General features: G+C 33.4%; 2 protein-coding genes across 2 annotated transcripts; one reads left to right on the forward strand and one right to left on the reverse strand.

Moving 5' to 3' along the window:
* Nucleotides 1–333: 333 nt before the first annotated feature.
* On the forward strand, nucleotides 334–5,070 carry AVP1 (Inorganic H pyrophosphatase family protein). The gene is made up of 8 exons (XM_068608314.2): nucleotides 334–892; nucleotides 1,974–2,548; nucleotides 2,648–3,027; nucleotides 3,172–3,258; nucleotides 3,349–3,679; nucleotides 3,785–4,195; nucleotides 4,301–4,360; nucleotides 4,585–5,070. Exons 1-8 carry the CDS (start codon nucleotides 643–645, stop codon nucleotides 4,789–4,791), a joined length of 2,301 nt encoding a protein of 766 aa, XP_068464415.2. The 5' UTR covers nucleotides 334–642; the 3' UTR covers nucleotides 4,792–5,070.
* A 1,669-nt stretch (nucleotides 5,071–6,739) lies between these two features.
* LOC137807597 (protein LATERAL BRANCHING OXIDOREDUCTASE 1) lies at nucleotides 6,740–8,642 on the reverse strand. The gene is made up of 4 exons (XM_068608315.2): nucleotides 8,229–8,642; nucleotides 7,707–7,954; nucleotides 7,300–7,627; nucleotides 6,740–7,131 (listed from the first exon to the last, which is right to left on the reverse strand). Exons 1-4 carry the CDS (start codon nucleotides 8,457–8,459, stop codon nucleotides 6,886–6,888), a joined length of 1,053 nt encoding a protein of 350 aa, XP_068464416.1. The 5' UTR covers nucleotides 8,460–8,642; the 3' UTR covers nucleotides 6,740–6,885.
* Nucleotides 8,643–13,884: the final 5,242 nt, after the last annotated feature.

The raw sequence follows: 13,884 nt of genomic DNA on the forward strand, positions 1-13,884 counted from the left end.
ATATTAAAAGAGAGTATCAACTTTCTAAACACTATTTGTTCAAGATAGAAATATTATCTGAATTGCAATTCATATAATATTTTATTAAATAACGAATTTCTTATCTCTTATACATATCATCACATATTACTGTTATAAAATATAATAATAATAATAATATTTTACTGATATTGTGAACGGGTACCAAAAAAGATTGAACTCCTGTAGTGTTGGAACGAAATTAGGGTGTCATTTTGATTTGGTTATAATTTGTAACTTATTTTTGAGCAGTAAATAAAGAGAGATGGTAGAGAGAGAGGAGTTGTTAAAGTGAAGGAAGTGAAGATAATTATTAAATAATAATGATAATAAGAAAAAAGAAAAAAAAAAAAGAGGAGAAAGGAAAGTGAGAGTGTTTGGAAGTGACCTAAAATTGAGATCTGGCATTTAGGTATAGACAAATTACAGATATTGGTAAAATTTTCATATTGTGAGCCACACACCCCTCTTCTGTCTCTCCAGTCACCATACCATTTACACCCCTATCCTCTCTCTCTGTCACATATAAAACCCTCTCCACCTCTTTCCATTCCCTCATTCACTCCTTCCTTCCTTCCTTCCCTCCTTCATTTTCTCCCTCTACACTCTCTCACTCTTTCAGCCATGGGAGCAGTGATTCTCCCAGATCTCGGAACCGAGATTCTCATTCCTGTTTGCGCCGTTATTGGAATCGCCTTTGCCCTCTTCCAGTGGCTTCTCGTCTCCAAGGTCAAACTTTCCGCTGTCAGAGACGTTTCTCCCAACGCCGCTGGCAAAAATGGCTACAACGACTACCTCATCGAAGAGGAGGAAGGCATCAATGACCACAACGTCGTCGCCAAATGCGCCGAAATCCAAAACGCCATTTCCGAAGGTCTTCCTTTCTCTCACTCTCACTCTCTTTTTCACTATTGGGCCTCTGAGATCTATCCTCGATTCTTGGACCTTTCTCTTTCCCTCTCTCTTTTCCAAAAATGTTTTAAAGATTGGAACTTGTTGTGTCGGCGTGGGTTTCAAATTTCTGGGTAGATCTGGATCTTCTCGTGCTTCGCCCTACAACGTTGTTTGGGTTTTTGTTACAACAGCTTTGTTTTAAATTTTTTATTTTTCTATGTTGTTCCTTGTTCGAGTTTTGTTGTTTGTGAACTCTATATTCCGACTCAGAGAGCTTCCATTGTGTGCGTTTTTTAAACCGTGTTATGTCTATTTTCGGGGCTTTATTTCATGGACTCTAAAACGACTATGAGCTGCTTGGTCACCTGGAATATGATTTGAGCCTCGTTTTATTATTTAACTATTAAAAAATCGATTTTTGGTTACGCGATTTGGACCACACATCCAAGTCCTGTGGTAAATTAGTAATTACCCATGTTTAGTGCCGTTTAGTCTTTCTCTGCTCGTTTTATGCGTGTTTTTTTTGCTCTTGAGGACGAAAGTTTGCTTTTTTACGTTCCATGGATAATCGCTTTGATCTTTCGTCTTTAGTAGTATTTATGTTACTTGTTTTTTTTTGTCTGCGGGTTTAGAGTTGATGCTCTATGACCCCTGTCATCTTATATTTCTCAGTATTTGAAGCTTTTGAATAGTAGGAGATGAAAGTATTTCTATGATTAATTTGTAGCCTCGTGGTCCCTCTTTCTAGTTGAGTGCATTACCATGTTTCTCCTCATTCCCTATATTAGTGTTTTAAACTTTAATAAGCTCTATATTGTTTCTTAAGTTGGACCTTGTCAGTGTAGATGATTTCTCTCCAAGAACTCTGTGATCTGTTTTTTTTGACCTGTTATACTTTATATTAGAGTATAGTTGGTTTTTGCTGAAACCATTGCTTGGCAGTAGTTTTGCATTTTATTTGTCCTTTAATTTTGTTGGATATCCTCTCGATTACTTGCCCTTGTTCCGAATTAGTGCTCATTGGTGGATTCTAAAGAATACTTGTGCTTGAACTTGAACAGGAGCAACCTCTTTCCTTTTTACTGAATACAAGTATGTGGGAATCTTCATGGTGGCTTTTGCCGTTTTGATATTCCTCTTCCTTGGTTCTGTGGAAGGATTCAGCACAAGCCACCAGCCTTGCACATACGATAAAACTAAATTGTGTAAGCCAGCACTTGCCACGGCTATTTTCAGCACCATATCTTTTCTGCTTGGTGGCGTCACATCACTCATTTCTGGATTCCTTGGAATGAAAATTGCAACTTACGCCAATGCAAGAACCACTTTGGAGGCAAGAAAGGGTGTTGGGAAGGCCTTCATTACTGCGTTTAGATCTGGTGCTGTTATGGGTTTTCTCCTTGCTGCCAATGGTCTTCTGGTTCTTTACATTGCCATAAACTTATTTAAGATTTATTATGGTGAGGACTGGGGTGGTCTTTTTGAGGCCATAACTGGTTATGGTCTCGGTGGATCTTCTATGGCTTTGTTTGGAAGAGTTGGTGGAGGTATTTATACCAAGGCTGCCGATGTCGGTGCTGATCTCGTTGGCAAGGTTGAAAGAAACATTCCTGAAGATGATCCAAGAAATCCAGCTGTAAGAAATAGAAACCTGAAATTACTTCATTTTATTTTTATATTTAAACATTCTCTTAATCTTTTTTTTATTTGTCTTATTAAATTATTGTGCACTCAGGTGATTGCTGATAATGTTGGTGACAATGTTGGAGATATAGCTGGTATGGGATCTGATCTTTTTGGTTCATACGCGGAGTCATCTTGTGCTGCTCTCGTTGTTGCTTCCATCTCCTCATTTGGGTTGAATCATGAGTTCACTGCGATGCTATACCCTCTCATTGTCAGTTCTGTGGGTATTCTTGTGTGTTTGATCACCACCTTATTTGCAACTGACTTCTTTGAGATCAAGGCGGTGAAGGAGATTGAGCCTGCATTGAAGAAGCAGCTCGTTATTTCCACTGTGCTGATGACTGTTGGGGTTGCAGTTGTTAGTTTTATTGCACTTCCAACTTCCTTCACTATCTTCAATTTTGGGGTGCAGAAAGACGTCAAGAGCTGGTAAGTTTTATATCAACACCTATAAGTAACCATGTTTTTTGGTGAAAAAATTGTTAAAAGATGGATTCTTAAATATTTATACAATAATACATGGTTGCTTTTTATACATGTTGACTCGTAAGACATTTTTATGTTGTCTTGCAGGCAGCTATTTTTGTGTGTTGCTGTTGGTCTTTGGGCAGGACTTATCATCGGATTTGTAACTGAGTACTATACTAGTAATGCATATAGGTAAGTAATTTATGGTAATGCTTTACCTTTTTTACCTTTGTGCAATCATATCATCTGATCTTTAGCTTGACTATTTGTCTGGTTTTGCAGTCCTGTTCAAGACGTAGCTGACTCCTGCAGAACTGGTGCTGCAACAAATGTTATATTTGGCCTTGCCTTGGGATACAAGTCTGTTATTATTCCAATCTTTGCTATAGCGATTAGTATTTTTGTTAGTTTCACCTTTGCTGCCATGTATGGTATTGCCGTTGCTGCACTTGGGATGCTGAGTACCATTGCCACTGGGTTGGCCATAGACGCATATGGTCCAATCAGTGACAATGCTGGAGGTATCGCTGAGATGGCTGGTATGAGTCACAGAATTCGTGAGAGAACTGATGCCCTTGATGCTGCTGGTAACACGACTGCTGCAATTGGGAAGGTGTATATTTTGATTTTTTATACTTTCTTCAATCCCAATTTTGTAAGTTCACGAAAATATCAGTTTTCTTGCTACTTATCTGATATCTGTATTATTCTGTTTTAGGGCTTTGCCATTGGTTCTGCCGCCCTTGTATCTCTGGCCCTTTTTGGTGCCTTTGTGAGCCGAGCATCTATTACAACTGTTGATGTGCTGACTCCAAAGGTTTTCATTGGTTTAATTGTGGGGGCAATGCTTCCTTACTGGTTTTCTGCCATGACCATGAAGAGTGTGGGAAGTGCTGCTCTGAAGATGGTTGAGGAAGTGCGCAGGCAATTCAATACCATTCCAGGGTTGATGGAGGGAACTGCCAAGCCTGACTATGCTACATGTGTTAAGATCTCTACCGATGCTTCCATTAAAGAAATGATACCACCGGGTGCTCTTGTCATGCTTACACCTCTTATTGTGGGGATCCTTTTTGGTGTTGAAACACTTTCTGGTGTCCTCGCTGGATCTTTGGTATCTGGTGTGCAGGTAATGTTTCATCCACCCCTCTTGATTCAGTAGTTTACTCAACAACGTTGTTCTTTGTCCCGTATATTCTTGCATCTAAGACATATTTCCTTGCGATGCTTACAGATTGCTATCTCTGCATCCAACACCGGCGGTGCATGGGATAATGCCAAGAAGTACATTGAGGTAATTATTTATTGACTTTGAGCTGAATAATTAATCGATCCACCCTGCTATTATAATGGTGTCCCGACTCTTAAACTGGTGATTGTAGTTTTTAAGAGTAATCATCCTAATAGAAATCACATGATATGACTTTTAAGGGTAATTATTATGAAATTTGACCTTTTATAACAACAATATCTTGGAGTTGTGTGATGAATATCTGTAATGTCGATTTGATTGTACAGGCTGGTGCTTCTGAGCATGCAAGAACCCTTGGTCCCAAAGGGTCAGATTGTCACAAGGCAGCAGTTATTGGTGACACCATTGGTGACCCCCTCAAGGATACATCCGGTCCATCACTCAACATCCTTATCAAGCTGATGGCAGTTGAGTCTCTTGTGTTTGCCCCCTTCTTTGCTACACATGGTGGTTTACTCTTCAAGATCTTCTAGAGAGTTGAGAGAAAAGAGCGTCGTTCATCAATTTTCTACTATGGCAGAACAAGGAAAATCCGTCCTTTTACCATGCCTTTACTTTTTTTGTTAGTCTTTAACTCATCTGTCGTGTCGACTTCATTGTTTTTGAAACTCATTTGTAGTTTTAAGACACCTCATTAGGTTGAGTCTGCAGCAAAAATTTCCTTGTTACGTGGAGTTTCACGATGATGACGATGATTTTACTATCTTCGCGCGATCATTTCTTAGATGCCTATCAATTGGCCGATTCTATTACATTTCTTCATTTATTTGTATTCTGTTTAGAAGATTTCTGGAAATTGAACTAATTCAATTAAAACTGAATAATGAATTAATTAATAAAAATGAATATATAAAATAAGTAGTTTAATTGTGTTGACTTGAGCTTAAATTTCAGAGTCTAAAATTCAGATAAAACTTTAAAATATCACTCATGGTTTATAATAGAATGAAGAATTAGAACGTTTATTATAAGCAACACCATTTATTATAATTAGAAAGGTGAGAATAATTATATTGGTTGATTGCAAGCAAGATAACTCATGTTTTTCCCCAGTTTTACATTTAAGAAACATGTAATTATGATAAATCAGGTGATATTGAGTTCTTTTTTTTTCACGTATTGCATTTCCTGTTCAGTTAAAAATACCTCAGTCGTTGGGATAAAAGAGTGTAAGCGACTTCAACTTTAGTTAAAGGTTTGGAATGACTGTTACATTAATGTTAAAGAACGAACGTGAATGTGTTTAGCCTTTTTTTTTGGTCTAACCTTTCCAATTAATATTGTTGCCTTTAGCGATGCTATTAGGCCACTACTGTGTGGATACTTGAAGATTCATCACTGGATACAGTTCTTTCTTGCAAACTATTAAAAACTTCAAGAAACAAAACACAATTCTTGGCTCATTTGTGGAAGTTGAATACTGCGTGCTCGCATATACAACTTGTGAGCTGCACTGACTTATTTACTTGATTAAAGATCTACGAATCTCTTGCTACAGACCTATTTTTCATGTTGTAAAGCCTAGTGCCCTGCATATTGCAATCAATCTACTTTTTTATGAGCGAATTAAAACATTTGAAAATTGATTGTTCATGTTGATCCAACAATCTAATAAGACTTCATGAGATTACTTTCTTCCTCCAATCAGTTGGTAGACATGTTTAATCCAATAAACATTCGTTTAGGATAGATTCTAAAGAACTCTGATATCATACTAAAAAAAATGTAAAGATTTACTTTCATTTATATATTATAAAATATTCTAATCAAATCAGAGTTAACATAAGAATATCAGTCCACAAGATCTAACCCAGGACCATCAAGTTGTTGTTTCGAATATGTTCAATGATATTTCTTAGATATATTTGCAATATGCCCTTAGATGTTAATGTACCTCTTTACTGTTATTGCCTTGTCTTTGTACGATTTTCATGTCATTCTTATCATTAGGAGTTGTAAGGAATAGAGCTTTCTATATGTTGTGTCATTAGTGTTCATTCCATATAGAATATGTAATAAAAGAACTCATCTTTGTCCCTTTTCCTCATCTTCCCATTTTTCTGATAATTAAGATTATAATTTTGTAGATGTTTCCATACTGTGATCTTGTCTTAGACACGAGTGTGGATGCTAAGTATGGAAGTAATTTGTTCCTCATGGATATAAAAGATAGTGGGAAAATTGCCATGAATTTTGGTTGAAAAGATGTATTTAACTGGCCTGGTGCATTTTAATGGCGATTTTAATTTACTCTTTCATATTATTTGTGTGGTGAATTTTGAACTGATTTTTAGTGGTAATTCAAAGCTAGGACTCCAGAAGTCAAGTTAGGGACCACTCTTTAATGTCTAGGTTAACCTAGACAGCAAACACACGAAATAACTTTTCTGTTACCATTTTGAAGAATTGCTATAAAACGGATTGAACTTGCTAACATTCTAAACGAAATTTCATTACTAGTTATGGTTTCAAAGCAACCATACATGTTTATCTTTTATAGTCTGATTTAAATAACGAAAACATCAAAGACTTTTCCAACTAATTCAAATTTGAAAGTCTCACCACCTCTAACTATCTGCAATTTTGAGAGTCTCAAGTGGAATCTTTCCCTCTTGATAGCACTTGTAGTTGATATGACCATAATCTTTAACGCTTCTGTATAGCCTGGGCCGTGACTCATCTATAAGACCTTCTGCAGGTCCAATCTCGTTCCCCGGATCTGGCTCATTGAATATTGCCAAAGACATCCTCATCTTTTCAGTGTTTGTCACAACCCTGTGCATTATGCTCTTGAATATTCCATTACTCATGATCTGCAACAGTGTCAAACTTCATTAACATTCATCAACTAAACACCGATTCCACCTCAAAAACTAATTAATGACGCACCAACAACAAGTAAGCAAGTACAAAAATAGTATTTTTTAAGCTTGGTGAATTTTGATAAGTAGAATGATTTTTTGAGACAGAGCCCAGTTTACCTGCATTTGATCGCCCAGATTGACAACAAAGGCATCAGGCATTGTGGGAACACTGACCCAATTGTCATCTATCAGAACTTGAAGACCTTCCACTTCTTTGTCTTGCAATAGGACTGTGATTCCTGATCTATCTGTGTGAGGTTTGACGCCAAGAACCAAATCAGGCCTAGAGCAACGTGGATAGAAATTGAACCTCGCCAGCATCATTGATTCTTCACCAAACTGGTCCAGGAAGCTACCCTCAGGCAAATTCAGTGACCTTGCCATGCATCTCAAGAGATAATCCATCATTGATTTCACTTTCGTCGAAAACTCCTCCAATTTCTCACTGTATTATAAGAAAGTTGAGCTCAATAATTACTTTAGTATGTACTTGAAATTTCTCAGGACTGGTTGAAAGGCAGTACCTAAAATCAGTAGGATTTTTTGGCCAAAGAGAAAGCCTTCGTACTTTTTGTGGAAAAACTCGAAGTGATAAACGATAGGACCAGTCAAGGACCTGCTTGTCTGAAACTACTCTGTCATTCCCATATCCTTCAGATTCATTAACAGCTCGGCCATATTTCTGCTTCTCCTCTTCTGGGAGTGCAAAAAATTGTTTTGCAACTTCACGTATTTTTTCAAGGTATGAGCTTGACATTCCATGCCCAATTGCCTGTTGGTAAAAAGCATGTCAAATATGCTCACTATTTGAAAGATGAAAGCATTAATATCCCTATCACACTCAGAATAATCTGAGAATAGTGGAAGAGTCCCATTTTAGCATCAAGTTAAGAAGTGCATCACATGAAAGTTATCACCTTTTTCATCTTAATAACTCTTAATTAAAAGGGAACTAGAAGTAGAAAATAGAATATGCAACATATGATGACTTATGGTGCTTTAGACACATGCAAGTATGCAGAGATGAAGTTTTTGTAGATCCACACCTGGAAGCATCCAGCTGAACTTAGAGCAGATCTGAGGTTCTCTAGCTCAGCTTCTGATGAGAGGAGACTTACATCAATGACGGGTATTGGAATCAGTGCAGAAGAATCTTTAGATCCAAAGGTATTTCCTTTAACAATATATTGCGATGGTGGTTCATCACCTTCAATGGACATTTGTTGAACGCCCTTGGACACTGATTTCTCCTCCGAAACGAGTAGATTGCCGGCCATATGTCTTTCTTAATTGCTCATCTACCAAGTGATGGTTTTCTACTTTGTCAAATCAGTCATGGGAAATGATATTTGACAAAAATAAAGTCGTATAGAATTTTTGGGGTCAATCTAATTGATTTAGATATAAAAATATATATAATTAATTGTATTGTACGACACTTTTAATTGTTAAAACTCAAATCAAGTTGAATGAAACTAACCTACCTTTTAAAGGTAATGTAATCATAAGTAATCATAAGTAAGGTAAGTAATTAAAATAATATAAATAGTACACATTTCAAGAAACAAGATATGTCATTATTACGGTATATTTACTGAGTGTCGAACATCCTTTTTACTGACTTGAGTGTCGGAGTGCCTTCTGTAGGTACCTTTTCCATTTGACATTCGTCCCAGACTGGGAACCGAAGGAATAGCACGAAGGCGATAAGGATTCCAGTGAAACCCTAGCAACCTGCCCGAAAGAACGAAGAAGACTAAAACTTTAATAGTTCTCTAGGTCTCATCTTCCTATCAGTGTATAAATAATAAATTTATGAAAAATAAAATTCTCAAAATTTCATTTCCCATATTTTATTTCATAAGTTAGTGGTGTCAAGATATAGAAAAACTCTGTATTTAATTTGTTTAATGTAATACAAAACAATGTCAGCAGTTTAGTGCAATGGCTATGGAAGAATATGAGCTGTAATGTTAAACTGTTTTAATGAACATGGACTTTCTATTTGGCAGAAAATTTTGCACCTAATATTTTTAGTAACCACTTTGTGTCAGAGAATAATTCTTTTACGGAATGTTTAAAATGTTTTATAATAGAATATACTGTTTACTAATATAAAATAAAGAATTTGTTGAATTTTTTTAGTAATTGAATTATTTGAAATTTAAAAAAATCAGATTCCATTTTGACACTAAAGTTTAAAATTTCTCGTATTATCAAATTTATATTTCCTTTTTTATATTAATTCAATTTTGGATTTTTTATATCAATCCAATTTTGGTTTGACTGGAACTTTACTAAAATAAATATATTATTAGCATAACTAGATGTTAATTAAGTTTTTTTAATTAATTAATACAATTTTTTTTATTGTTGTGAAATATTTTTGTTCGATATTAACTATTTTTTTTTATTAATGTTAAATAGATTATTTTTTTAAGGATGTGAACTAAACTTTTTATTATTAATATTTGTCGTAATCTTATTTTAATATATGAAATTATTATTTTCTTATTATTAACATTGATATTATTCTTTGTTAGTAGTTTGTTGTTTTTTTTTTATTGATCGAGATAACTTTAACAGATCTTAAGTAAAATTATTTTTTTCAATATCAGTTGGGTCAACTAATATCGATCAAACGGTAAAAAAAAATATTCAACCAACAATAATACTAGTATAATTTTGATGAAGGTTAACTTAAACAATTATATTCGACACCAACTAATAACAATTTTAAAAGAAACAAATTCACCAATTCAAATTGAGATTACATTAATTAGGGTTGTTGTAACTATGTAATCTTACACTATAAGAAAATCATTAAATATAAACTTATTTTAGAAAAAAAATAATTAATTGTTATATTGACAAAATTAGATATTACTTTAGAGACTAAAAAAAATTATTGATATCTAAATTAGTTTTTATTATTGATAAATAGTTTATAAATTGACATCTAATTATATACTAAAGTTTTAGATGTCAACTTTAAAATCTAATTGGTATCTAAAACCTTAGTATCTAATTACATATCAATTTAGAAACTATTTATAAATAATATAAATTAATTTAGATACTAATAATTTTTTTAGTCTCTAAAATAATATCTAATTTTGTCAATATAGCAACTAATTATTTTTTGTCTCCAAAATTAGTTTCTATTTAATGATTTTCTTGTAGTGTTAGTTATGAGATTGCTGATAAAAGTCTCATATGAACCTTTGTTGAGAGGTGACATCATGATATCAATAGTTTCCATTGTGCAACCTTAGTTATGAGATCGTTGATAAATGACCTCATATAAGCCTTTGTTAAAAGATGACACCACGACAACAACAATTCCCATATCCTTATTGGTGAGATGACCTTTATTCTGGATCATGCGTCCGCATTGCTCCATCTCTCCATTGTGGGATAGTTCTGTATGTGTGACGTTAAATTTCACATTAGTGTCATCATATTTGCTCAAGCTTTTTGGAGATTTTGGTCACACCGTAACAAAGTTGAGATCGAGTTGTGGTGCTAGAAGCTAGTTATGCTAGGTGTATGAGGAGTCCATCATACACCATATATTGGAGTTTGCAACTCAAACTTATTTGTTGCATTTGGTTGGATACATAATTTTTTTTCAATAATAGTGTAACATCGGTTAGCGTGTTGTACTTGTCGTTATTTGACAATTTGAGGATGTGTGATGTGTATGCATGGGGAGTTGCCACACTCACCCTAACGTATGACCAATTGAGTAATGCTTACTTTGCACAACCAAAGCAATTAAGAGGTTATATTACGATGTTAGAGATAGATAATATACATAATTTGAATAATTTAGATTTTTTCAATTAAATATATGAATAATATTCAATTCATAATCGATCAGACGTGAATATATGATCACTTTCCAATGATGGGCATCAATGATATCACTCCACATACTGGAAGCTCCTCTCTAGAGTGTATTGTTATGTCGTTAGATGACATATATTCATATGGATGGTCTTACCCATGTTGTGATGCTCTATATTCCTTACGATGACCATCGATCTAGTCAATCATTTGAAGTGATAATCATGTTTTTTAAATATATATGACTCGGTATATGCTCGCAATGCCATTTTCCCAAGCATGTCTTACCCCAATTTGGGTTAGAGTAGACGATTTTTTGACCTTATACACCTTTTCGAAGGAGGTGTATTTGTTGTCATTGATGGCCAACGGTTGTCCTTTACTTACCATCTTGTTATCGATGTGACACTACCTTCATATCTCTTAGCATGCTTAGTCGGATACATGCATTGATTCAGATGAGTGTCTCATTCTATGCGCTTCCTCGGACGACGAAGATCAACCATATGTAGTGTCACGTTGTCGAGCATATAATCTAGATATGGTCAGGACCATCATCACAACATAAATATGCTTGTCCAATGAGTTATATTCATTATTACGTTACCAAATTTTTTTATTTGTTATCTTTTAAGTGCCTAATACACTAGTTCAATAAATATAAGGTATATTTAAGAGGATCATTGACATTTTGTAGTGTACGATTGACTGCCACATGTTCACAAAGTATTTTAGTGAATATTGTTCTTATTAAATAAATTATTTGTTTTAAAATTCAAAAATACTCTTTAAATAAATTAATTTTATTTGAAAAATAATTAAAATAAAATATAAATACATTTTAAAAAAATAAAAAAAAAACGTATTTTAAAATATACAATCCAAACTACATCTTATCTTGTGTGTACAATTCTAAATATATCTTTTGTATTTTAAATTGTATATTTTAAAAGACATCTTTTATATTTCATAATATATAATTTAAAATATACTTTTGAAAGAATAATTTTATTTTGAGATCATTCGATGGTGCAGATCGTAAAACCTTTGCATAAATCAGAGTCACAATTTGAAACCATTCCACGAAGCAAAAGGAGTGACCCAACTACACTGTTGCGGAATGTTAGGCTCACCTTGCATTTTTTTTTTGCCATATTTTTGGGCACATTCTCCGGACTTGTATACCTTCTTCCTACACTTTCATATTTTTTAATTTCAACAGTAGCCTTCTGCCTTCTAAGTATATTTTAGGATTTTTGTTTTGGTGAAGACTTTGAAGAGCGTACCTACTTCCCGATCCGAAAATATCTTTTAAACTGTAGAATCTAGAACGCATTACAATTTTAATTATGTTTATGTTTTTTTAAATAAAACTTAAGTTAATTTTTGATTATTTATTTTTTTAATAATTTTTAATCTTGTGGGTCGGACATTATTCGATTATGGCTAATAAATCCAAAGTATGGACAAATATATATCAAAAAGTAGATAATTTTTTTGATATGGATCAGTAAATTATGAAGATAGTGAAGATGAATTGATTCCAAAAAATTATGTTAGTCATTTTACGATAAATGAAGTAAAACATAGTTTACAATAAATGAGGTAAACCATATTTTATTGATTTGTATTATAAGTTAGAGACGTGATATTTTTTTAGGTTTTTCTTACTCTGATATGGCTTACTCAAATGAGTGTGTAGGGTGACATTTGGACATTACTATTTTTTGTTTCAGAAAGAGTGTTTTGAAATTGTTTTTGTTTCTTCAAGATTTTCTAATATGGGAACACTTTTTTTCTTAGGAAACAACCTCCATTGTGGAATGATTTTTCTGGTTTACAGATTTGTGATTCCAATTTCTTTTTCTCTTTAAAATTACCTATTTTGAAAGTCATTCCTAAAATCTGATTCCCAAAAACCTGCACGTCCTATAACCATCCAAAACGGTTTAACACAATCATTTCTTACCTCCAATAGAGCCTTCCAAAACACACCAACATCTCCATCGTAACTCTGCCGAGCTTAACCTTTTGCTACATCAACTGCAACATGTAAACCAAGCACTATCATGGTAGCCATGGAAGCTGCTTTCAAAAAATAATTTAAATATTTCAAAAGAATGGGGTGAGGAAGGAAAAATGTAAGGGTGCAGGAAGAAACACCCCTTTTAAATTTCATATATTTTTTAAGACCTTTCTTTGAATGTTTTTAGAATAGTTAAAAAAAATATTTCGAAATGAAGATATCAAAACACGTCATAAAAAATATTTTTTAATTATTTTGGATTAGTGATTTCAAACACCCTATACTGTAATTTATTTTTACGACTTAACGTGTGTATAACAATTTTAATATATATCCTATAATTCTGAAAATAAAAAAACTCAAAATGTCTGAGAAACTTTGGGTGAACCAGATTTGGACCTGATGATATGGTACTAGATAATTATTTTTTGCTGCCATGGCTTCTTCCTGCACTTTCATGGAAATATTATGTCTGAAATATCCATTCAGAAATATGTTTAGGACTACACCATCCAAAATATATTTATGTATCTAAAGATACATTTTAAATGACATAATTTGAAATATATTTTTTTTGATTTTTTTTATTATTTGTAGATATTACAGATTATATATTTTAAAATATATTTTAAAATATATTTTAAAATTGTATAATTTAAAATTAAAATATATTTCAAGAATTTATAATATATTTATAAATAGTATAATCTAAAACTTAAAAGTATATTACGACTTGTATAATTTGTATCTTTTTCTGAAAGTGGATTTACAGCTTCAAATCTAAAAGAGTAGAGTTGGAGAAATGCAAGAATTTAAACTTTGTTGTT

This window comes from Phaseolus vulgaris, chromosome 3 (assembly GCF_051622355.1).
Source record: "Phaseolus vulgaris cultivar YP4 chromosome 3, ASM5162235v1, whole genome shotgun sequence".
Lineage (NCBI taxonomy): Eukaryota > Viridiplantae > Streptophyta > Magnoliopsida > Fabales > Fabaceae > Phaseolus > Phaseolus vulgaris.